The sequence below is a fragment of the Peromyscus leucopus genome, chromosome 5, assembly GCF_004664715.2.
Source record: "Peromyscus leucopus breed LL Stock chromosome 5, UCI_PerLeu_2.1, whole genome shotgun sequence".
NCBI lineage: Eukaryota > Metazoa > Chordata > Mammalia > Rodentia > Cricetidae > Peromyscus > Peromyscus leucopus.
In genome coordinates this window covers 48,675,476-48,701,371 of record NC_051067.1, presented here as the reverse complement: position 1 = coordinate 48,701,371, position 25,896 = coordinate 48,675,476, and the positions used below count along the sequence as shown (strand labels likewise).

Sequence of the window (25,896 nt, the reverse complement as noted above, 5' to 3'; positions counted from 1 at the left end):
TGAAGGTGTAACATAAAACTTAGCTGGTATTAGAAGCAAGACAGAATGCATATGATTGTTCTCTAAATACAGAGATGAATATTCAGGGTGGGCAGTAACTTTCCAAGCCAAAGATAAAAGTAGAAAAGTTTTTATAGACCAACCTGGGCTATATGGGCTATATCACAACCTTATCTCAAAAAAGAAAGCATTATAAACCTAACCAATCAAACAATACCCTAGAAGGAAGAAAATATATAATAAAATATATATAATATAATAACCCTAGATGGAAAAAAATATAAATTGTAAGATTTCCCACTAAAAATAAAGTCAAGCATCAGTTAGGGAGCCAGCTTTGGTTGGCTAATGCCTATAATCCCAGAACTTAGGAAGTGGAGGCAGGAGGATCTGAAGTTTTGGGCTAGCCTGGGCTACATAGCAAAACTTTGTCTCAATGCAACAACAAAATCAGCAGTAATTTAAATATTTGCAAAGCACCCATAGTAAACACAATGGGTAACTTCCTGCTGCTCATAAGGCAGGAATGGATTTGGAGCTGTTGCAACACTCTTCTGAAATCACCTAGTCTTCACTAGCACTTGGCAACTTAAGAGTAAAGATAACAATTTAGATACATGTGTACCTATTAGGGAACATACACCTTGAGATGAGATGACAGTTGACGAAGAATCAATTTATTGGGCTCATTTGCATGTTTTGAGAAAACAGCCATTTTTCTGAAATAATAAAACAGTAAACAGTCTTCAGAGGAGGGAATCTAAAAGGGAGCCTGTGTGTGTGTGATGGCCAGGGTGGGGATAGTGCTAGGGATAGTAACCAGGGTGTCACACAGGCCACATGCATGCTATGTGACTGAGCTGTGCTCCCAGACCCAGAAGGAGACCTGTCACCATGTACCCTGACACTGTCTCCTTTCCCATTTGGTTTAGTGGTGCCATCTCTACTCCTCAGTCTGGGAAGCCCTGTAAAAGAAGTGCGCAGAGCTGCTGTTCAGTGTCTCCAGGCCTTCGGTGGAGTAGCCTCAAAGTTTCAGCCGGTGATAGAGCACCTCCTTCCCAAGGCAGAGGAGATCACTTCAGACGCTACCTATGTGATTCAGGTAGACTACTGTCACAGACAGTTGTGATGAGGGCCTGTGGAGCAGGAACAGTCTGTTCCCTCCCTGTACCTTGTAGGGATTAGGGTGGACTAATCCACTAACTTAAAAATGTGTGTCAGCAACTGCAGTCTTTGGGTCATTTTTTTAAAAGGTCACATATTGTATTTCAATTCTGTTGTCCTTTCCTTTCATGAAAGACTAATGTTCAGCCTTCCATAGTGAGCTAGGTGTGGATACTGATACTGTTTCCATTTGGGACTGTATTTGAAGAGAAATTAAAAGATGTAAGCAATGTCATGTCATTTGGAAAAGACTCTTCCATAATTAGAACATTTAGTCCTTAAAGTTCCTTTTCCTTTTTTAATTCAGTTTTCTTTCTTTCTGGTATCCTAGGATTTGGCTACGTTATTTGATGAACTACAGAGAGAAGAGAAACAGAAATCCCATCAGAAGTTGTCTGAAACTCTGAAAAGCCTTCTTCACTGCATTTATGGCTGCCCATCTTACATTGCAAAAGACTTAATGAAAGTATTTCAAGATGTGAACAGTGAGGTATGAGTGTTTTACACAGAATGCAGTGGATTGTATGTTCCATGTGACTTTCCTGATAAGTAACTGTCATGTATGAGGAAGCAATTGTGTGCTCTCAGGGGGAGAAGTTCTTCACAATTTGGAAGGAATGTATTTTTTTGGAGGGAAAAGCACAGCCTCCTTTAGTTGTTCAAGGAAGCTTGTGATGCGAAGGAAATGTCTGCTCTGACTAGCAGAGTTTTAACTCCCTTCTTTCCTCTGCCTTGAATGCTCATGTTTCCCGTGGCTCTTGACCAACTGCAAATTCAGAGAATTGAAAAGAGTAAAATGGAATAAAAATTATTTGATTATTTTTTTTTACAATTATCAGCCCTGAGTTGTCATTGGTGTCATTTACAAGTTGACAAACTTCTTCTATGAAGGAGTAGATAGTGAATATGGTCCATACTCCTATCTGTGAGGTTCGTGTCTTCTGGTTCAACCAGGCTCAGATTGGAAATGTTTGGGAGAAAAATTATGTCTATAGTAAACAGGCAAGGTTTTTTTCTTCTCCTTATTTCCTAAAAAATACAGCATTATTATTATAATTAATCTAGAGGTGATTAAAAGTTTTTAGAAAGCTGTGACTAGATTATATGTACACATTATGCCATGTTATATGAGGGACTTGAGCATCCAGGGTTTTGTTTAAGGAGTGACTTATGGACGGTAGGTACTCTGCAGATATCAAGTAACAACTCTTGGGCTCTATGGACCATCTTTCTTTGCAGTTGCTCAGATCTGTCACTGTGAGGAGAGCAACCACAGAGGGTATGTAATCAGATGATTATGGCCATTGGTAGTGAACAAGTTTAAAAGGACAAGACATCCACTGGATTTGTCAAACAAGCCATGATTTGCTGGCTTATGGTTTAATTGTTAAAGCCTTTACATACCTCATTTGAATTAATGCTAACTATACCAAATTGGAAATGGTGGTTGAGGGAAATGCAATACTTTAGCAAATTGCTAAACTATTGCTACACTCATATTTTAGTTTGTATTTTCTGTTCTCAGAATGTCTTCAGCTCCTGTAAATGTAGAAAACTGTCAGGTGAGCTGTCAGAGCAGACCTGAGCAAAACATGAGTCTCGTTTACTACTAATAACCTTTTCTGTCTTTAGATGGTGCTTGCACAGCTGTTGCCTAAGGTGGAGCAACTCCTAGAGAAGGTGGAGAAGGAGCCTACAGCTGTCCTGAAAGATGAGGCCATTGTTTTGCGTCTCATTCTGGGAAAATACAATGAATATTCAGCTTCACTTTTACATAAAGACCCAAAGAGTCTAGACCTGTTTATAAAGGCTGTGCACACAACAAAGGAGCTTCACCCAGGAATGCCACCCATACAGATTACTGCTCTTGAAAAGGTCAGTGGCTTCCTTCAGAAACCCAAGCTTGATCATGCATTTAGAGAGTTATTAATGGGTTGAACATGCTTTTAAAGGCATGAGATAGATATAGTTTACCTACTATACTAAGTTGTATGTAGGTCATTAAAATAATTGCATTTAAAAGCTGGTGAGATGGCTCCTCAGATAAAGGAGCTTGCCACACAAACTGACAACTTGAGTTTGATCCTCAGATCAAATTGATCAGATTTGAAATGGAAAAGTAAAGCAGAGTTGCTTTATAGTACGGAGAAATCTTTGGGTTGAAGCTTATTTGCTGACTCCTGGATTTGCTTTTTTCCTGCTCCTAGATTACAAAGCCATTTTTTGCAGCTCTATCAGATGGGAAGGTGCAGCAGAAGCTTCTGTGTATGCTGTTTGACTTATTGGTGAACTGCAAAAACTCACATTGTGTTCAGACGGTTGGCAGTGTTTTTAAAGGGGTAAGTTGCAAATTTTGTAATTTGTAAATGTTTAGTCTTTTACAGTTGACAAAGTATATAACTATCCTGCATTTTTACAGTGTTTCTTTGGGGTCGGATTTCACTATTAACAAGATCCATAGAAAAGTATGTACTCAAGAAGTACAAAACTCAAATCTTATGTCCTCGCCACTTTTTTTGATTTTTTGAATTCTTTAAATTTTTCATAGATTAGACAGTGCATCTTAATCATATCCATATCCTGCTTCTTTCCAGCTTCAAGCCCTCTTTTTAAAAAGAAACAATTCGGGGGCTCGAGAGATGGCTCAGCAGTTAAGAGTAGTTAAGAGTGCTGGCTGCACGCCGGGCGGTGGTGGCGCACGCCTTTAATCCCGGCACTCGGGAGGCAGAGGCAGGTGGATCTCTGTGAGTTCGAGGCCAGCCTGGTCTACAAAGTGAGTTCCAGGAAAGGCGCAAAGCTACACAGAGAAACCCTGTCTCGATAAACCAAAAAAAAAAAAAAAAAAAAAAAAAAAAAGAGTGCTGGCTGCTCTTCCAGAGGACCAGGGTTCAATTCCCAGCACCCACATGATAGCTCATAGCTTCATAACTGCCTATAACTCTAGTTCTAGGGAATCTGACACCTTCATGAACATGAAATAAAAATAAATAATTTAAAACAAGAAAAGAAACAGTTCACTAATTTCGATCAGTAATAAATGTAAATAAATTATGTAAATAAATGAGTGTGGGGGCATCCTTTGGGGCATAGGCAACCCACCGGTGGCAACCCTCTCTCAGAAGCCATCAGCTGTCATAGCTCCTCAGCCAGGCATGGAACCTCAGGAGCCCCTTCCCATTCATGATGAAAAATTTTTTTCTTTTCTTTTTGGTTTTTTGAGGCAGGGTTTCTTTGTGTAGCCTTGGCTGTCCTGGCTGGCTCTGTAGACCAGGCTGCCTCTGCCTCCAGAGTGCTGAGATTAAAAGGCATGTACCACCACTGCATGGCCTTCTTGCTGAAATTTTTTTTTTTTTCCATCACAGGCAATTTATTTTGTTCTATTCATTCACAGTTAATACAGAAAATACTTGGAAACATTTCCATATAATGTTTGACACAGAAATCATCAAATAGAAGTATACAATGTTCACAGGAGGCAGTACATTTATAATTTATAACCCCAAATGTATTTATAAATTAGAAATGGAAAGATCTACAAATGAAATTATGAAGGTTCACCAAAGTCATTTAATCTGTCAGTTTCTCATTCATTTTTATGTCTTAATAATATTCTATTGTATGAATAAGCCACATTTTATTTCTCTCCAGTATTTGATAGCTATTTGAGTTGTTTTAACTTTTTTACTATTAGCAACACACTGCTGTAAACCTTCATGTACATGTTTCATAGGTGCACATTTTCAGTAGTTTGAGGTTATATTCCTAAGGGTAGAATTGTTGAGTAACAGAGTAACAATGTTTTGCATTTTGACCAACCACCAAACTGTTTTGCCAAAGTGGTACACCATTTTACAATCTCACCAAATCCTTGTTTTTAAGGCTCTGATTTTTGTACAAAAGCATTCAATCATTCTGTCAGACCAAACCAGGAAAAGTAAGCTATAGTTCAGAGCTGTTCTATTCCATTTACTATGCAAAGCCATTCTTGGCGTTTGCAACTCTCAGCCCTTTTGAGTATTCTTGCAGTGTTCACATTTTCCTCCACCACTTTTTTTTTCTTCTTTTTTTTCTGGTTTATTTCTATCTATTACAAATGTATAAAAAATCCTCCATCAACACTGCTGATAGCAGCAGAACCTTGAGAAATATACCTTTGGTTTGCCTCAGAAAAGGAACACATATTGCACTGTAAAGTTTATAAAATTGGCGCAAAACATTGTGATAATGTTACAATACCAGTTTTAAGAGTTCAGTGACTAATGGGGAGCCGATGGGATACATGCAGAACTGTGAAAGCGATCTCACTTAGCCAGCTGTACACGTAGACTGTAAATCTACATTCAGATCATTTCTGAACTAAGACTATCATCTCAGTTTATCTGTTGAGGTCAACCAGGAAACCCTAGAATATACCTTGATTTTTGCAAAAAAACAAAATAGGGGGAGGGGTTTCTTCAGCATTTCAGTCCACGAGTAACAGTATCCTAACAGGCAAAGTGTTCTCTCACTGTCAACATATAATGAACTGCTGCTGGAGGTCAAACCCAGCCCTACAGAAAGCACTAGAAGGGAAAATTCAACCCAAAGAAGCTAAACACATCCATGAAAAATCAAGCAATAGATAATCCCACACCAACATACACCACAGAAGAAACCAGTTGGTGTAGCTATCCTAATATCTAGAGAAAAAGGATGTTTCAAAAGAGAAGAAGTCTTGTGGCAATGCCTCAGTGGTCCAGGTAACTACCAGAACTAGGAAAAGTTGGTTGAACTTGGGATTGACTGAGAGGCCAAAGATTTAAAAAGCAGAAGGTTCTCTCAAGACACAAGTTGTGTGATAATAGTGTGTTTTGTGTGTGTGAATGAGAATTTGTAAATGTTGCATAGTCATATTTTAATGAAGTCTCACAGATATTTTCGACAATTATTTTCTTCGTATTGAATACAAATATTTACTTGCTGTGTCAGAACTTTGGGGGAAAAAAGATTCTTAATTCTGCCCCGTATCTAAAGAGTCTCTTGGAGTGTGAATCTGTTATTCTTTCCCAGTTGGTGAGGATATATCTGTTTCGGCATGTGGAACCAGGGTGTTTTCCACACTGAGGGATGAATGTGAAAGTGAGATGCCTGTAACAGAGACCCAGAACCCCCTAGAAGCAAGTGTGTGCTAGCAAGAGGGCTCAGCAAAAATGAACCTCCAAGTTAAATTTGTGTTGGCAAGTGTGGTGTTGGCTTTGGTTGGAACCATCCTCCCTCCTGCTTTTTCTTGAAGTAACAGCATCAGACAGTGAGAGGGCAGGACAGCTACAGATCCAGGATGGCGTTCCAGCCCTTCAGTTACAGAAACCCTTTTTGTGGGACAACCTCTGCTTCTAATTTTTATTTTTAAAGAAATGGGGATGATTAGAATCTTAGAGATAGCATTTTAGCAGACTTAAATATAGTAATAATAATAATAATAATAATAATAATAATAATAATAATAAATTCTTTTAAAATGAGATCCAACCTAAACAGGACCATAATAAGACATTTAAGAGGTTGGAAAGGGAACATGTTACTGTAATTATTCCATCTTCCATCTCAGTGAATAGTAGACTAGTGTGCACATGAAATATTTGCAAGCCAGAGGTTGATGCACACCTTAATCCTACCACTTGGAAGGGTGAGGCAGGAGGATCACAAGTTCAAGGCCAGCCTAAGCTCCATTCTGGAGCCCATATTCCATCCTATCTCCAGACAAACCAAAGAAGACAAATATATTTTCAAGTACGCCATATCGGCTAAAGATAAGCTCAGCCTTGGCTATAAGGCAAGTGTGGTTACCAAAATACTTTATTGTACACGTCTTTGTACTTAGTGGCAGTCAGTAAATATCGTATGATGAAATAAGTACATACTGATATGGGTAGAATTCCAAGATACCAGAGTCATTTATTCAACTGAGTATTTGAAAACATCCTAAAGAATGCATAAGAAGTCATTAGTAATGTTTGTATTTGGGGATTGGGCAGGCCTCAAGTGGCATAATGACATAGAAGCAGACGGAAATGCTTTCATCGACCTGTGTACAACTTTTTATTGCAGTAATGTTTTGATCTTATTTTATTTTAAAGTTGATCATTTAATTACATTACAATTATTGCTGTAATCTTGTTCCAGTGAATTAAATCACTAGCTATCCTTTCAATATTTCAGATTTCTGTTGATGCTGAACAAGTCAGAATAGAACTGGAGCCACGAGATAAAGCTAAATCTTTGGGCACAATTCAGCAAACGAGAAGGCAGAAAATGCAGCAGAAGTAAGAGCTATGACTACACCCAGGGCCTGCTCTTGTTCCTTAGGCTCTGACTGCCTGTTATGACTGTGATTTCTAGATACCCGTCAGTCAGTTTTGCATAAACAGGCATAATGGTGTTTGCATTTTCAACTTTTTGTCTCCTCTGTTGACCAGAAAATCACAAGATGTAGAATCTGTCCAAGAAGTTGAGGGTCCTTACTGGCAGAGAGTCACCCTCATCCTGGAGTTACTGCAGCACAAAAAGAAGCTCAAAGGCCCGCAGATACTGATTCCAACTCTCTTTAACTTGCTGTCAAGGTAATGGCTTGGCTTTGGTCTGTGAGATAGTAGGGTGGTAAAAATTTGCTCATGTTGATCTGTCTTTCTCTTTTGGGATACTCTTCTTGTTTAGACTGTCCATTAAAGGAAGTTGAAACACTGGGGTTGAAATACTGAGAAATGGTTTTAGTTACCCGTTGCCGATTTCCGTAGCTGACCTCCTCCTGTGCTGTGTAGTAGCTGACCTCATCCTTCTGCCTGCTCTCTTACTCCACTTCCAGTGCCATATCCACCGTCACTTGTATTTTAAGGGTGCTGTATGACAGACACCTGCTGTGTTTTAGCTGTAAGTTTGTAGAAAGCATAGCTGTAGAGTTTGCCACTGAGTTGAGGAGTGCTCTCATTAGAAAAGTCAGCTAATTCTCCACATTGCTAGAAGATTGCAAGTAGGTTAGTGAAAAGTACATAGAGAGGAGAAATACTCTGATGTGCTACTTGGTGGTTGTAGGAGGAAAAAAACTAGAGTTTGAAATCTTACATGTTAGACTGTTTACTGATAGTATTTTCTTTACTCCTTATTGAATACGTTCTGAACAGTAGTCATTAATGTGACTGGATTAACTTTTACCTTCTGAATCGTTTCTCTTCTGGGGTTCCTGAAGGTGTTTAGAACCTTTGTCATCGGAACAGGGGAACATGGAGTACACTAAGCAATTAATTCTGAGTTGTTTGCTTAACATCTGCCAAAAACTCTCCCCAGATGGTGGCAGAATCCCTAAAGGTATGTACTTGGTGGAAGGGAAGGGCAGAAGAACCATCTGCTTTGCCCATGAGTGTACCAACCACTCAGACCTTTTCCTTTCCCTCCACTGTAGACGTTGTAGATGAGGAGAAGTTCAATGTAGAATTGATAGTGCAGTGTATCCGCCTCTCGGAGATGCCGCAGACTCACCACCATGCCCTTCTACTTCTGGGTACTGTTGCTGGGATATTTCCGGTAAGCGAACGGTGTAAGACTTGAGTGGCTGTTCTGGGTCTTTTCTTCCATGGAAATGCATTGGTGTGTAGTGATTTAAATTCAGTAGGCAGAGGATTAGAGGATTGGGGGCCCAGTGGTAGAGCTTTTGTCTGGCAGATGGAAGACTGTGTGGTTAGTTCAGGGGTTTTTTTTTTTGTTTTTGTTTTTCGAGACAGGGTTTCTCTGGAGCCTGTCCTGGATCTCACTCTGTAGCCCAGCCTGGCCTCAAACTTACAGAGATTTGCCTGCCTCTGCCTCCGGAGTGCTGGGATTAAAGGCGTGAGCCACCACCGCCCGGCATGTGGTTAGTTCTTATACAGCATCTGACATACGGTAACCATCCAGGAAGGTTAGCCTGCCAATTCCCAGGAGATCCTAAACAGAAAAGACCAAAACATGAGTTTGATGATCATGTGCTTCCTGAAGAAGTGACAGCTGTTGTGGTAGTAGAACTCCTGGCTACTGTAGGGGTGCAAAGTGCGTTTTGTCATTTTGATGTCACTGTCCCCCAGTCATGGATAGTGCTGCATGTCTCTTCGTTCCCGGCATTCTTACGAACTTTGACCATTTGTCTGTTTGGAAACTTAAGATCTGCCCATTTTTGTGTGGTTTTATTTCTGGTGGTCTAGGGCGTTAACCTTGTGCATGCTAGGCAGGCGCTCTGCTATTGAGCTCTAGCCCTAGCCCCGCCCCTTGCCTGTCTTTGAGGAAAGATAGCTCTTTTTTTTTTTTTTTTTTTATGGTTTTTCGAGACAGGGTTTCACTGTGTAACTTTGCGCCTTTCTTGGAACTCGCTTTGTAGATCAGGCTGGCCTTGAACTCACAGAGATGCGCCTGGCTCTGCCTCCCGAGTGCTGGGATTAAAGGCATGCGCCACCACCGCCCAGCAGATAGCTCTATTTTTATTAGTGATTTTTTAAAACAAATCTTTAGTTTTTAAAATAGAAAAATGATGAAAATTGTACTTTATTTCAGGATAAAGTTCTTCACAATATCATGTCTATTTTTACATTCATGGGAGCCAATGTCATGCGCCTGGATGATGCTTACAGTTTTCAAGTTATTAGCAAGACCGTGAAAATGGTCATTCCAGCACTTATTCAGGTAAGCTGTTTGGATGCCACCATCATTGTTACTGTTTTTAATTTTTACAGTTTTCTTGTAAATGCCAATTTGGAAGCACTCAGATTCTTCTGTGTTCTGAATTTTACAATAGTGAAGCCAGTAAATGAGCTTACAAATTAACCACATTTTCTGGCACTGCCATCAAATAAGTTAAATCTGGTTCCACTGAATGACAGTAGTGTAGCCATGAGAGCGTTTTAACATCATAATGATGAGTACATTTATAGTGACTGTTTCATAATTTGATAATGAACTTTTTAGATCAAGAATACAATAAAGAAAAAATAAGAGAAAGGAACTTATACAGCTTTTTTTTTACAATGTCAAATTTATTAGCATGCAGTTTAACACAGGTTTTCTAAGCATGGTCTGAGCCAAGACTCAGAGAGAACATTGTCTTTACCAGTGGGAAACCAATATGGGAAGTGAAAAGTAGCTTCAAGCAAAGAAAGGTGGTTATCTGTTCTCACTTCTTAATATCATTTGTCATGCTTTTGACTGTTCTAGGGATAAATATATTCACACAGTCTCCTTTAATTCTTAGTGTTAGGTTGATGTTTCCTTTTTCAATACATTGGCATGTGCAGGGCCTAATGTGTTTCTGTGTGTGTATGTACATTAGTTACCAAAGGAATAAGTAAATGGCTAAAGAGTTGAGAATAAGGAAATGTCTACATGGTCTAAGATAACCAGAAAAATTCATAAGAAACAAGATTTGAACCAATAAAAGGGAGGGCACAGTTTGTATAGAAATGTGACAGAGCCATCTGTAGCATGGGAAAGAGTATGTGCTCTGTGTGTGTGAAGAGGGGCAGTGCAGTTAGCAGGGACTTGTTGATAGAATTAGAGGGCACTGGGCGTTAGTCTTTCAGTTCTTTAATTCATTCTCCCATTTGGTCCCTTGGTTTTGATTGTGGGTACCAGAGTCAAATGAACTGAACTTGGCTCTGGAAGCAGTGGGGAGCTGTTGGCCTTCTCTGTGCTGTGCTGCTTAGATTCTGCCCGTATGAGGATGCTTGTACAGCTGTCTGTCATTTCCTGCCTCCTGTTGCTCTCCTTTGTGTGTGCACCTTGTTTTGTACAGATAGATGATAACTCCAGGGAGGCAAAGCCAGCACCTTATGCTATATTTCCATCAGAGCCAAGTAGTACCTGCGATAAGATAAACACTCACTAAATTTTCATTGAGAGGCCTAGTCCTTCTGCAGGCTGGTTTTGAAAAGGGTTATTTGTGCTTACCCAAGTCCCTCCTTGATCCTTTGCAGTCTGATACTGGAGACTCTATAGAAGTCACTAGAAACGTTGCAGAGATCGTGGTGAAAATCATTGGCGTATTTGTGGATGCACTTCCGCACGTGCCGGAACACAGGCGCCTGCCCATCCTTGTCCAGCTTGTCGACACGATAGGTGCAGAAAAATACCTGTGGATTCTCCTCGCCCTGCTCTTTGAGCAGTATGTCACTAAAACAGTGCTGGTGGCTGCTTATGGAGAAAAGGTCAGAATATTGGGTTGGATGGTAAAGAAGGAGTGGGGTGATGTCACATGGGCCTTGGGATGTTGTCCAGTATGGAACTAGCACTGCCTAATGTGCATTGTTTGATGATGCTTGCCCAGAAGCTTTTCCAAGATAGTTTCTGGTTTTCTTTAAGCTTTCAGAATGTGTAGACCCAGAACATCTTTAAATAACAACAGAGCATCTTCTAAGGGCCCCTGACGTTTTCTAAGCAATGGGTCTGGAGCTTTAGCTCTGGTTCTGTTTTAAGCCCAACAGAGTGGGGTGTTGAAACAAGGCCTCTGGAAACTGCCTGTGGGGGTACTGGGTGAAGGGAGGGCCTGGCCAGCCATATGGAAGAGCCAGAGCTTATAGATCCCAAACTGACGGGCCTGGGAAGAGGCAAACAGCTCTTGTACATCAGTCATCCTCTGATATGTTACTGCATGGTGTCCTGGGTTCCTGTGCAGGTCTTTGAATAGCTGTTTTACTGAAGGAATTCATAACTTTCTCATCTGGTGACAACTTGGAGGGAAAAGCACAAATGCTAAAGGATGTGTTCTAGGTGTGTCCTTAATATATGCTTACTGATGTACTTGATAGGCCGTTTTTGTGACCTTTTTCCTTTCTTTCCAAACAGGATGCTATTTTAGAGGCAGATACTGAGTTCTGGATTTCAGTTTGTTGTGAATTCAGTGTCCAGCATCAGGTCCAGAGCTTGATGCATCTCCTCCAGTACCTAGAAAAGCTGCCAGAGGAAAAAGAAGGTAAGCACTGGTCAGGTGTTGGGTACCATCCAACCAAGAGCTGAGGAGGAACAGAAGGAAGGAGGCAGTCCTTGGAACCTGAGTGTGTCCGTAGAAGATCAAAACTATGGGTTTTATGTGGTCTACAGAGGCCCCTGACCACTGTTCCTCTAATGCCCTGTTAGCTCTATTTGAAGTTCTGAGATACACATCTTCAGACCAGTGTTTCATGTGGAGGTGTCCTCCTCCAGCCTCTGGGCTTCAGCCCTCAGGAACTCACCCAGAGCTAGAGTGTCGTCTGATTGTCTCCGTTTCCCATTCTGTTGTATTTTCTGCTTTGACCCACTCTTCTCAGGCCTTGGGGCAGCTGCTTCCTTGGTAAATATGCTCCCATGGCTCACTGCTGTGGCTCCCATCACTCACTGCTCTGGCAGAGGAAGAGTCTGGTGTCCTAGCTGAGCACAATTGTGTCTGAGATGGCATCCCGCTCACCATGCTACACCTGAAAGCTCAGTGGACAAGTGAGTTGTTGTAGGTGAATAAAGTCATCTGTTTTGTTGCTGTTTTTCAGAAGCCACTCCCAAGACAGTATCTAGTAAGAGTGAAGTACAAGACGAAATGTTACCAATCTTTAAGGTGGACACTCACACAAGCAAGCAACTTCGGCATTTTAAATACCTGTCAGTGTCCTTCATGGCCCAGCTCCTGGCTTCCAATCATTTCCTTAAAAAGGTGATGTGTTCTTTAAGTGTGTTTATGCTAAAAAGTGATCTTGCTTTTGCCAAAGAATGGTATTTTAGACTCAAAATAGCTTGGCAAATGTCTTGTGAAATATGAGGCATGCCTAGAAAGATAATAAAAAACAGTATACTTCACCATGTAGACCCGTTGGACACTATCCACCAGAGTTGAAACCCAGTAACTTCATTCTCAGGCAGTATAGACTCGGCAGAAGCATGTGAGGATGCACACCACCAGGCATTTCCAGGCAAATGGGGGATAGCGTTATTCATGCCAGCCCCAAACTGCTAACAAACCAAGTGTCTGCCTGTCCAGTGGATAAACTGCCTGGTTCTGAGGGGAGGTGGTGAACAGTCGTCTCATGACCGTTTCTTAGGAAACTATGGTTTATAACGTGGTCATGGATAAAGTGTTGCTGCCTCTCCAAATTCAGGAACTAAGGTGCCTTCTGTCATCCCTTTTATGCAAGAAAAGAAATGGAGCATGAGAATGAGGAAGAAGGAGGACCAACAGTCTCCCAGCCCTATCCCCGAGTTCTGCCGCTCCTAATAGAGATGGTGTGATAGGGTATCTCCATAAGATAACATCCAGCTAACTCACTGCCATGGACGTTACCGTTGTTTTTAAAGTGCAGGGATCCCGAAACTTGATAAGCAATACAACATAAATAAAGTACTGAAAGTTCAACCTAATGAAATGTTGACAAAAATACTCTGAGAGAATTTCCAGGATTTTTTTTTTTTTTTCTCTTTGAGATAGGGTTTTTCTGTGTAGCCCTAGCTGTCCTCGAACTTCCCTGTCTCTGCCTCCTGAGTGCTGGGATTAAAGGCGTGTGCCGTTACCACTCAGCTAATTTCCAGAATCTTAAAGGACACAAAAGAATACTTGAAAAACAGAGACAGTGTTAATGCACATGAAGACACAACACGTTGTTGAGCTGGCTAGATGGGTCAGTGGGTGGACCCCTCCTGCCAAGCCTGATGACCTGAGTTTGATCCTGGGAACCCACATAGTGGTGAGAACTCCTTCCTGCAAGCTGTCCTCTGACTACACACATGCACTGTAGCATACATGAGAGTAGATATATGCACATGTACATTAAATAAATTGATGTTTTAAAAAACCCACTGTTCAAAGATTTTAGTTCTCTAGATTAACATAAGCTCAATGCACTTCCCTAGTTAACTTCTTTAAAAATGATCTTGATGTGCAGAGGACATGTTAGCAAAATGTTAGAGAAAGAGTAATCAGATGAGTCAGTGCAACTGACCACCAACCTGAGAAGAGAACACACCTACCTCCATGGAGGTGAATAGGAAAAGTAGCAGAAGGTTTACAAATCCACAAAGAAAGAGCTGTTCAAGTACTAATGCTGGCATGGTTTGTTTCTATCTATGGGAAAAAATGAGTCTGCTTTCACACCATGTACATCAGATAATTTTAGGTATGGTAAAAACTTTGATGTGAAAAACAACACCTAGAACTTTTAAAAGAAAATCAAGGAGAACAATATTGTGATCAAAGGAGAAATAATTTTTCTTTCCAACTTTGATTCAACAAAATGCCACTATTAGCAAAGTAGAAGGAAAGCTGCAGACTTAGATTAGTGCATTTGTGGATAACAACATCTGTTTCCATCACAACCCTGGCAAAGAATAGTTTTGATGAAGAGAAACCACAAATGGTAGTTAGTACTTGCTACAACTCAAGTGCCCTAGAGAGCAAAGCAAGAAATGGAGACTAAATAAGAAGCTGCCTGCTGCCTATCGAAGTGGCAGAGACGGCAAAACTGTTCATAGCAAGAGATGCAAGGATACGGGACCGGACGTGCAGCAGTAGGTAGTGTGATGTGCAGACAGCCACTTCAGAAACCACTTGGCAGGTTGCAGTGGGCTCAGGGGAGGTAAGCCTGCCCAGATAGATGCTTAAGAGATTTATAAAAAGCCGGGCGGTGGTGGTGCACACCTTTAATCCCAGCACTCGGGAGACAGAGGCAGGCAGATCTCTGTGAGTTCGAGGCCAGCCTGGGCTACAGAGTGAGTTCCAGGAAAGGCTCCAAAGCTACACAGAGAAACCCGGTCTTGAAAAACAACAACAACAACAAAAAAAGATTTATAAAAATGTTCTCAAGCTTTATTAGAGCAGGAGGTGATCCCTAATCTGAGCTTGGCAGAAATGCTTCAAAATTCTAAACTTTTGAAACCACTTACTTGACACCATAAATAGAAAATTAGATACCTGACTTCATATGCCAGGTCACCATCCAAACAGAAGCACATGAAAAATACAGCATGAAATTACCCTCAGACAATAAGATAATTTCATGTTTAGACATGTATCTCTTCCTCGGTATCATTTGTATGCAAATTTTCCAAAATGAAAACAATCTGAAATTGAAACAGGTCTCATCTCAAGCATTTTAGGTAAGGGGTGATACTCAGTCTATGAGAGGAAAAAACAAAAAATGGACATGAATTAACTGTCTAGCAATCAAGGGAAGTGGTCAAGTATATTTATAGAGGAACAATATGTATCACCATACCAAAGGACCTAGAACAAGATAGGTTTCCATGCACTGGTCTTAATAATCTGATGTATGTGCTATTGAGAAATTTTGGTTTGTTTTGGGTTTTTTTGGGGGGTGGGTGGGTTTTGTTTGTTTAGTTGGTTGGTTTTGTTTTTTGTTGTTGTTTTTGTTTTTTTTTTGTTGTTTTTGTTTGTTTACTTGAGACAGGCCTTGGCTGTCCTGGAACTTGTGGTGTAAACTAGGCTGGCCTGGAGAATGCTGGGATTAAAGGTGTGAGCTGCCGTTGCCCAGCCAGTTTAGAAACTTAATGGCAGATTCAGGATGTCTTTGGTGGTCTGGGATACAGGAATGGTAGACCAGGAAGCAGTTACATGGTGGACTACAGCTGTTTCCATAACTGAACTCACAGGGTCAGGCTTTCACAACAGAGGCATTGCTCACTGCTGTGTTTTTCTGAGTCTCACTGTGCTTTGCAGGTACTGCAAGCCTAGTTAAGTGGCTGCAGCCAGTGAGGGTGATCTAAACCTGATTAACCTGTAATATGAGAGGAGTTTCAGGGGCAGGATTGCAGGAATAGTCTGTTCTTTAACCTACATCAAATGACTTCAGCATCAGCATCCATACTGTCCTCATGAGCTTCTTTCATCCGTAGGTGGTTGAAAGTGGTGGTCCTAAGGTCCTGCACGGCCTTGAAGAGAGGTATGTCGGTTCTTTTTTGACTTTTTTGGGAATAATTAAACTTGCAGAGCAATTGGAAGAACGTAACAGATACACACAGTCTGGCCACATTTACTGTTGATTTGCACCTGGGCTTTCTTATTCTTGCTTAAGACATTCTTTGCCCTGAATACTTTGCTCCAAGCCAGAGTGAAGATTCCCTGGACTGGTTATCCTCTAGATAACCCACAAGTAGAGTGATAATCTTGCTTCTCCTTTCCCTCCTGAAGTAATTCTGAAATACTAAATTGCCTTTTCTGAGTGTGCCTCTGTTTTAGGTTGCTAGAAACAGTCCTTGGCTACATCAACACAGTAGCACAGTCCATGGAGAAGAATGCAGACAAACTGACTGTGAAGTTTTGGAGAGCTCTGCTCAGCAAAGCTTACGACATGCTGGATAAGGTAGGCTTTCAGTTTTCCTTTTAGTTACCACGTTAGTTACTAGTTTTATGTCATTGTAGAATTATTTAGCTTAAACTTCCACTTTAACAGTACACTTAGAGCGATATCTTTTTTTGATATGAGAAAGTTCAAGTTTTTCTTGTTGGAATCTCTTAATGTCTAGAAACAAACATGTGTGAAAAACTGTTTCCCTACCAATGATAGGAAGCTGTGCCTCAGTATATCTGATGAAGAGTTGATTGTGTATATATAATGCTGTTTCATTGAAGTGGGATAATATAAAAAGGCCACTTAGGTGTAATAGATAAATGACTGGCCTTGAAGTTAGGGCATGACCTGGAGTAGTGTACTTCCTTTTAGTGTTGGGTTTTCGGTTTTGTGATTAATAACAACTACCTGAAAGCTTTTGTAAGAATTACGTAAGAAAGCATGTATGAAATCTGGTACCACAGGGCTTATAATAAACAGGAGTCTGAGTTGGACATTGTGATTTATGGTATATGCCTATCATCCCAGCAGTCAAATCTGAGTTCAAGGCCAGCCTGGGCTACATAGGTGTACTTTCTGTCTAAATAATAAAAACTCATTATTACAGAGTTGATTTTCTCTTTTTTCCCCCTTTTGTGTTAAATGTTCCTTTCTCTGTAGGTCAATGCTTTGCTACCTACAGAAACATTCATCTCTGTGATTAGAGGGTTGGTGGGCAACCCCCTGCCATCTGTTCGTAGGAAAGCTCTGGATCTTTTGAATAACAAGCTACAGCACAACACATTCTGGAAGAAGAAAATGGTGAGTGAAGACCCTTTTGCAAACCCATATCCCTCCCCCTGCTTGTTACAGAGCTGCGTTTAGCTCCCCAACAGTTCTCAGGTGCACCATTTAACATGGAAGGATATTACTGTCTGGGTTAGCATACTGTGTGTGCATGTGTGAGAGAGACATGTGTTGTTCGTTCTCATGCTGTAGATGTAGATGTGTTAAGGTCAGGGGGTGGAATTCAGCTGAAAGCACTTCTGCTCGCTGTGGACCATGCAGCATTAGTAATTTTGATCTTTTCTCCCTGGGATGCTGTGTATGGAGCAGAAGTAGGTCAGACAGCATGTGCATTTGCTTAGCAGTAAGGAAGGTAGATGGAACTAGGCGGGTGACAGTTAGAGACCAAGACAAGAGGCTCTCAAGTTCAGTCCCTGTCCAGACTGCAGAGCGAGTTCAGGTCAGTCTGGGCAGCTTAGGGAGACCCTGTCTCAGAAGTCAAACACAAGAAGAGGGCTGGGGATGTAGCTCCCTGGTAGAACACCTGTTTAACATGACGAGGTCCTAGCTGACGTCACTCACTACACTGGGGACTAGGGAGGAACAGTTGCTTGATTGTGGTTGTGTGGCTTGGGACTTGGGTCTGTGGATTTCGACCAGATCAGACAGACCCAAGCAGGGAAGATGGGAGAGGAGACTGGCCCTCCTTGTGGCTCTGATTATTGGTCACTTTGGCTGCCTCTTCAGGTTCACCGCTTTCTAAAACTGGTTCCAGTCCTTCTGGCCATTGTGCAGCCTAAGAAAAAGGAGGCAGAAGACGAACAAGCAATTAACAGACAGACAGCGCTCTACACCCTAAAGCTCCTATGCAAGAACTTTGGAGCAGGGAACCGAGAGACTTTCATACCAGTTCTGAGTGCCGCAGTAAAGCTGATAGCACCAGAGAAAAAGGAGGAGAAAAACGTCCTGGGAAGCGCCCTGCTATGCATAGCAGAGGTGACCTCCACTTTGGAAGCGCTGGCCATCCCTCAGCTTCCCAGGTACCTTCGAACAGGAACCACTACAGCAAAAAAGGGGGAAAATACCTTGCGGACTCTTTGGCTTCTTGAATAGAAAGTACATGAAAGGAAACTTGGGAAAGAATTGATCTCCTCTTCTCACTGGACAGTGCTGTGACCTTCAGACACATTGCTTGGTGATGTTCTTCCTTTGTGGAATCAATGTACTTAGGGCGCAATGGTATAACTCCCTGCCGAGAAGCATGGCCAGAGCAGCCTTTCGCTGCCACAGAGGGAAGCTCCATGCTCCTGACTCTGCTTTTGGCCCTGACCATAGCCAGCTTGGGACTGTAGCAGCTGTGCAGCTGTAGCAGGTTGCTTATCTTAAAGCTCTGCCATCTGTAAGGCAGGGGCATCCCTACCCACCCCTCAGGGTTCCCTTTATAGGCCTTGCCATGCTTTGTGTACAGTCTTGACACCTCGCACATGTTCCAGGATTGAGAAACATTCTCCGATGGTTACCAATGTGTCGGCACTGTTGGCACCCAGAATTTCTTGTGCCGAGTAGTGTAAAGTGTGTAAGCAGTGTTCTGCACGTTGTGGGTTAGTATTGTAGCAAGCACAGCAGGCTGAAGGCTTTTCTTCATGTCCCCAGTTCCCTTTGTCACTGTGTGTCTGAGGTTAATGCTGCTCTAATGCACTTGTCCCTTCTTGCCAGCCTGATGCCATCGCTGCTGACAGCCATGAAGAGCACCAGTGAGTTGGTCCACAGTGAGGTCTGCCTGCTCAGTGCCCTGGCTGCCCTGCACAGAGTTGTTGAGACTCTCCCACACTTCATCAGCCCCTACCTGGAAGGACTTCTGACCCAGGTAGGCTTTGGCCAACTATAATATGCTCCCCAGGGTGGCAAGGGAATCAGTTTTACCCATTCAATCCTTTTATTATTGGCTCTTTTTTCATTACTGTTTGACAGACAGGATTCTTGTTTCCCAACAGAGGTATTTCTCTTTGTTGACATGTATCTTTTTTTTTTCTTCCATTGTCTCTTCTGCTTCATCATGGACTAACAGGCAAGGATCCCTTTTTAGTAGGTGGCTCTGTTTTTTCAGTAGTATAAAATGTATTGCTTCATTTACCTCAGATCTTTGGGAATGGGCAGGTAGAGTTGCCTACTGTTCCTGTTGCTAACCAGTATGCTGTGGTTTTGATGAGCAAGCTCTCTTAACTGACTCCTCTCTATAGGTGGAGTGCTTGGTTGCTTGTCAGCACACTGTAGGCAGGTTGGCATTTGATTGAAAATACCCATGAGTGTCAGCCATTCATTGACAGGGTTATTAGTGTTCTGGTGTGTGATCAGTTGCCATTTGTGAATCTGAATCTTGACTGTCGTCGTGCTAGTGACTTGACTACACTTGGGGCTCAAAGTCGCTGTCTCTCGCACGGGAGCTAGGCTCCTGGAATGAATCATCCTCAGCTGTTTTTAGTGAGGAAGAACCTGAGTTGTAGGAAGACCATCAGGCTGAGGGCCCTGTGCTTCTGTGCTTGTTCCCCTTCCCTGGCTTCCAGTTAGGAGAAGCATCTACCTGGTTTTATCTACACATAGTCAGTTTCCTTTAAAAGAATTCTGTGCTCTGTCATTTGAGCTGGCTGTATGCCATCACCAAGCCTTTCTGTGAGTGTGGTTGTCAGCACAGTCCAGTGCCCTCAGTCACTGTTTTTCATGTTCCTATAGGTGATTCACCTAGAGAAAATCACTAGTGAAATGGGTTCTGCCTCACAGGCTAACATCCGCCTGACAGCTCTTAAAAAGACCCTAGCCACTAGGCTCTCACCTCGAGTCCTGCTGCCAGCCGTTAGCAAGACTTTCAAGCAGATCCGGAAGAACTGGAAGGTGAGGTCATGTTGACTGTTAGACTTTGGAGAGGGAAGGTGGTACTGAAATGTAGAATGTTCTCTTCTGAGAGCATAGTATTCACTTCCTGTGAGGATGCCTTGAGCTCTAAGACAAATCAAACTTACATTCTCTGCTGCATTCATGGTAGAATCACATGGGCCCATTTATGAGCATCTTGCAAGAACACATTGGGGTGATGAAGAAGGAAGAGCTCTTGTCTCACCAATCTGAGCTGACCACCTTTTTCCTGGAAGCCCTGGACTTCCGGGCACAGCACTCAGAGGTGAGCTGGTCCCCACCCCCATGCCCTAAAACTGTCATCTCCCTGTCTGTGCAAGAGCCAGATCCAAATTAGCCGTGCAGCATTTGTCCTCGCCAGAGTACTGTGTCCATGCTGTCTAATTAGTTCCTTCACTTTCAGGATGATCTGGAGGAAGTTGGGAAAACGGAAAGCTGGATCATTGACTGTCTGGTGGCCATGGTGGTGAAGCTCTCTGAGGTCACATTCAGGCCTCTCTTCTTCAAGGTGAGGTCTTCTTCCCTGCATCTCCTGCTTACTGTAAGCGGCAGGATGAGTAGATGTTCTCTCACTGTTCTCTCCTGGTTGTAGCTGTATGACTGGGCCAAGACAGAAGATGCCCCGAGGGACAGGCTGCTGACATTTTATAACCTGGCCAACTGCATTGCTGAGAAGTTGAAAGGCCTTTTCACTCTGTTTGCTGGCCACTTGGTGAAACCTTTTGCAGACACCTTGAACCAAGTAAACATCTCCAAAACAGGTTGGTAGCTCTTTTAGGCCAGTCCACCTGTCTAACACAGCAGTTAGCACGAGACCTGGAGCTCATAAAAGACTCTCATGTTCCTTAGCTTTTCTGCTAAGGATGGTAAATTCTTTTTTTTTTTTTTTTTTTTTTTTTTTTTTTTTGGTTTTTCGAGACAGGGTTTCTCTGTGTAGCTTTGCGCCTTTCCTGGGACTCACTTGGTAGCCCAGGCTGGCCTCGAACTCATAGAGATCCGCCTGCCTCTGCCTCCCGAGTGCTGGGATTAAAGGCGTGCGCCACCACCACCCGGCTGATGGTAAATTCTTACTTTACTATATTTTGTTATGTTAGAACAAACAATAATCAGTTGGCACAGAGAAAGTGTAAGATGGGCATTATTACTCATTATTGGCAATAACTTTGTAACAGTAAATTGGAGCTGGAGATAGTCCATTGGTAGAGTGCTTCCCTGATAAGGTGAGATGGTGGGTTCCATCCCTGGGTTGGATTAGTCCATCCTCTGTTGATAAGCAGCTGAAGTGACTGAACTTGCCCAACTAAGCGTCACAGCCTTACGAGAGCCCCGCCTCTGAAAGGCCATTGTTCGGAGTTCCCCCTTTCACAGCCTGTGGGTCATCCCCACAGTCTCTTCTGGTTGTAAATGTGGTAGTGTCTGTAGACACCAGGAAATGAGCAGTTTTCCACTTGTGCTCTTTCCCTACCTACAGATGAAGCGTTTTTTGACTCCGAACAGGACCCGGAAAAGTGCTGCTTGTTGTTGGAGTTTATCTTGAACTGCTTGTACAAGATCTTCCTTTTTGACACCCAGAATTTCATGAGTAAAGAGAGAGCAGAAGCCTTGATGATGCCGCTGGTGGATCAGGTAACCCCCTGGAGAGTCTTCGGTCACCGAGGCTGCCTGGATCGGTCTTTGCAGTAGTATCTGTGCTGCATGGTAGCTTGCAGGACTTCTTTATAAGGTGTTTTTAAAGGAGGGATCCTTTATGAAAATGTTATTCAAAAACAGATTTTTCAGTGTAACTTGTCTTCATTGTGGTGTTCATTGAGTTTTACTTGGGTGCTTTTGAAAAGGAATGAAATACAATCCATTGTCAGTTTACCCATTGAAAAGGTATGTTGACTGTCAACTGAGCCTCACTGGACATGGCTGCCCCCACACAGAAAGTACCCCTCCCGAGTCTTCTGGAGGGAGCGCTTAATGAAGGACCTTTGCAGCTATTTGAGCTCCAGGGGAAGAAAATGGCCCTAGAGACAAGGTTAGGGTGGGAGGAACCTACTTTTTGAGCCTGCTAATGTTGTGGAGGTGGTAAAACACACACTGCAGACGGGTTCAGGCATAAGGAAAATAACCTATTGCTGACACTCAACGGGTCTCTTCCCAGCTGGAAAACAGGCTTGGAGGAGAAGAGCGGTTCCAGGAACGGGTGACAAAGCACCTAGTACCCTGCATCGCACAGTTCTCTGTGGCCATGGCAGACGACTCCATGTGGAAACCCCTCAACTACCAGATTCTGCTGAAGACAAGAGACTCCTCCCCTAAGGTGAGCGCCGTGGATCAGTCTCTGAAGCTAAGCTGCATCCCCCCTCCCCTGCCCCGCTCCTGGACGTGGTCTAAATGTCCACCTATAGTCATGGACACCAGTCCCCGGGCACTGGTAGGGAGAGCCTGGCCCTAGGCCTCATTTCTAGAGGTCTGATCTACTATATAATGTAGCTGAAGTTTTCCTGGTCCTGCCTGGCCCACGGTCAGGACAAATCTCTCTCACCTGCCAGTCCTGCAGCCAAGTAAACACACAGAGACTTATATTACTTATAAACTGTATGGCCGTGGCAGGCTTCTTGCTGTCTAGTTCTTATATCTTAAATTAACCCATTTCTATAAATCTATACCTTGCCACATGACTCATGGCTTACTGGTATCTTGCATCCTGTTTCTCATGGCATTGGCTGGCAGTGTCTCCTGACTCAGCCTTCCACTTCCCAGAATTCTCCTCTCTCTTTGTCCCACCTATACTTCCTGCCTGGGTACTGGCAAATCAGTACTTTATTAACCAGTCAGAGCAACATATTCAGAGCATACAGAACATCCCACAGCAGTATAATAATAGAATTCTTGGGCTGGGGAAGATAGCCCAGTCGATGAAGTTTGATGTCCAGAACCCACCACGTAAAAAGCCAGCATGCTGGTATGTGTCTGGGAGTACCTGGTGTGTATCCATGTGAAAATGAGAGACTTGCTGAAAAAATAAGGTGGTGGCCCCTGAGGAACAATACTTGAAGTTGGCCCCTGGCCTTCAGATGCATGTGCATTCAGTGTACATGGCACCCACCACACACACATATCCAATAAAGAACTCCTTATTTCTTCTGCAGGTTCTTTATGAATAGCTCTATTTCCCAACCCCCTGGGCATAGTAGGCATAAGCATTAAAATACTTTCTAAATACCTCTGAGTCTCAAGTAGTAAAAACTCCAAGTCATTCTTGTTTTTTAATGTCATTGTGCCCTGAGTTAAGTGATTGCGGTGTGTGCACAGAACACTCCTTCTGTTAGAACAGAAATAAGTGCCATGGTACGTTAAGTGAAGTTAACGCTCCTTCCTTGGAATTTCTTAGCAGTTTTATTAATAAATCACCATCTCACAAACTATCTTATGAGAATCTCACTGGATAAACAGCCCAAAGCAGACTCAGTAGGATTTATTCAAGTTGATTACATTTATTAGGAGTTGAAAACAGTAAAGCTATCTATTATAGGTTCTTACATAGTTGCAGAAACAAATTTATTTTAGTATTTTATTTGGATTGCTTATTAAGGAAATCTTGATTAAATATAATATAATTAATTACGAAAATTATTCCACATTAGAAAGGGGACTGTTTTGTTTCAGTGGCTTGCTGTCGATACCTTATAGCTACTTGCATTGCTCATGAAAGGCAAGGTATGTGGAGGGAAACATCCAAGCTTTTATTCAGTGCTGAAATGAGACTAGCCATGTGGGTGTCTTGGTCATACAGGGGCTGTCAGAGATGGCCGAGGCACTCCATCACCAGGTTGGTACCATCTCTGGCAACCCAACAAACAACCTCCAGTTTAGTTACAGTTTATGACTCCCTTAAGTTTGCATGTGGCTTTTTTGTTGTTGTTGTTTTGTTTTGTTTTGGGGTTTGTTTGGGTTTTTTTGCTTTGTTTTTTGTTTATGTTTTACATTATGCCATCATGCATGTGTGGAGATCAGAGGCCAACTTGCAAGAGTCAGTTCTCTCCTTCCCCGTATGTGGTCCTGAGGAATGAACGCAAGCCACCACCAGCCTTGGCGGCAGCCCCCTTTACCCACTGAGCCACCTTATCGGCTCTTGCTTTTTTGTTGCGGTTGTAAAGGAAAATACAGTGATTTTTTTTCAGATTTTAAAGTGCTGCAGTGCTAAAACACAGTTGGAAAACCACTGATAAGTAGATTACCCTTATTCTAAGTAGCTCCCATTGGCTCTCTGGTCTACACTGAGTGATCACAGCGAGAATGTGAATACACGCAGTATAAAGAGCACCGTCTCCAACAGCAGCAAGGGACAGATGAGACATTCTCATTCTTGATGCCTGTTCCTTCCAGGTGCGGTTTGCAGCCTTGATTACTGTCTTAGCAGTGGCTGAAAAGCTGAGAGAGAATTACATTGTTCTGCTTCCAGAGTCCATTCCTTTTCTAGCAGAACTGATGGAAGGTAAGTCTGAAGCTAGTAAACAGTGATGCAGATCCCATGGCCACAGGCTTGTTTGTTTTGTCCTCTCTACTGTGCCTGGGGCACAGGTCAGGAAGGTGTCACCTCACTGTCACTGAGAGCAGCCTGCAGTGTATTACTGGTATCTACCCTGTGTTTGTACTGCTCATATGGCCACAGTATTGTTCATGAAATAACTTCAGATATTCACAGGAGTCATTGTCTGTGCCATTAAAGACATAATCAGTTGTCCACTGGAATGATGAGCTATACTTTTGGTACTCAGTGTTAAGTGTTGACATAATCTTACAGTGGGTCACACTGTCCCTCTTTTAAAAGAATCTAAGAAACTAGAAACTCAGAAAGCTTAAAGACATTGATAATCGCACTTAGTGGCAGGGTGGGGCTGGTTTAAACAATACACCTCTTCATTGACATGCCTTTATATCACACCACCCAACGCCCTTCCTATTAATTGGGGATGGTGAGGAAGGAGGTACTGCTGTGTCCACTGGCTGTGCGTCTGGCCAGAAGCACACCCTTTGATGTCTGGTGTCTAACCAGGGAGAGATTCTTGGAAGAGAGGTCCCTCTGGAGCTTGGATTTGAATGTGTGCCCCTTTGTTGCTTGGGCCTCTTCAGCAGCCAAGAACAAGAACATGCCTGTGAGGAGTGGGGGTCAGTGGGGGAGCACCTCAGGTCACAGCCTGCTGGGTGCTTCCTGGGCCCTGATGGAACAGTGACAACTAGGCAATTAGAATGCTGGCAGGCCCGCTCCTAATCCTGGTTTTTGTTGTTAGATGAATGTGAAGAAGTGGAGCATCAGTGCCAGAAGACCATCCAGCAACTGGAGGCCGTGCTGGGGGAGCCGCTGCAGAGCTACTTCTGAAGCAGAAAGCGTACCCACTGCCTGTGCTCTGCTAAGAGTTCAGATTTATTCTCGTGCTTTATATGGGGGTGTGGTGCCATATTACTTTTGGTACTTTCACATCTGCCGATATTTAATGTTTACAAAATCCCTGCCTATCTGGGCTCCCACAGCAGCCTCTCCTGCCCTTTGTACAGAGTTGCTAAGGAGTAAATGGGACGGTGTTTTATACAAACTGTCTAGTGTTTGTCTTTGTCCTGGTTGGTGCTCTGGATGACACCGGCGTGTTTAATTTTAGTACCTGAGGCCTAGTGCTTCTCTGAAACACGAGGTCTTGCTGTCCTTGCAGCATCTCGTGTGTGGTATACATATTGTGAGTACGACCCATAGTAG

At 42.7% G+C, this 25,896-nt stretch overlaps 1 protein-coding gene across 1 annotated transcript in view; it reads left to right on the top strand.

Annotated features, from left to right (window-relative positions):
• The window catches only part of Heatr1 (HEAT repeat containing 1), a 47,400-nt gene extending 21,662 nt beyond the window's left edge, over positions 1-25,738 (top strand). Inside the window, exons 21-45 of the mRNA XM_028859704.2 lie at positions 933-1,102; positions 1,496-1,654; positions 2,797-3,039; positions 3,372-3,503; positions 7,363-7,466; positions 7,620-7,763; positions 8,387-8,505; positions 8,600-8,721; positions 9,718-9,846; positions 11,133-11,363; positions 12,001-12,127; positions 12,678-12,838; positions 16,027-16,073; positions 16,370-16,493; positions 17,142-17,282; positions 17,994-18,286; positions 18,963-19,113; positions 19,977-20,135; positions 20,287-20,421; positions 20,560-20,664; positions 20,749-20,917; positions 21,628-21,782; positions 22,303-22,461; positions 24,531-24,639; positions 25,436-25,738. Of these exons, the coding sequence (XP_028715537.1) occupies positions 933-1,102; positions 1,496-1,654; positions 2,797-3,039; positions 3,372-3,503; positions 7,363-7,466; positions 7,620-7,763; positions 8,387-8,505; positions 8,600-8,721; positions 9,718-9,846; positions 11,133-11,363; positions 12,001-12,127; positions 12,678-12,838; positions 16,027-16,073; positions 16,370-16,493; positions 17,142-17,282; positions 17,994-18,286; positions 18,963-19,113; positions 19,977-20,135; positions 20,287-20,421; positions 20,560-20,664; positions 20,749-20,917; positions 21,628-21,782; positions 22,303-22,461; positions 24,531-24,639; positions 25,436-25,524 (3,677 nt within the window). The 3' untranslated portion in view covers positions 25,525-25,738. The remainder of the gene's footprint in view (positions 1-932; positions 1,103-1,495; positions 1,655-2,796; positions 3,040-3,371; positions 3,504-7,362; positions 7,467-7,619; positions 7,764-8,386; positions 8,506-8,599; positions 8,722-9,717; positions 9,847-11,132; positions 11,364-12,000; positions 12,128-12,677; positions 12,839-16,026; positions 16,074-16,369; positions 16,494-17,141; positions 17,283-17,993; positions 18,287-18,962; positions 19,114-19,976; positions 20,136-20,286; positions 20,422-20,559; positions 20,665-20,748; positions 20,918-21,627; positions 21,783-22,302; positions 22,462-24,530; positions 24,640-25,435) is intronic.
• Positions 25,739-25,896: the final 158 nt, after the last annotated feature.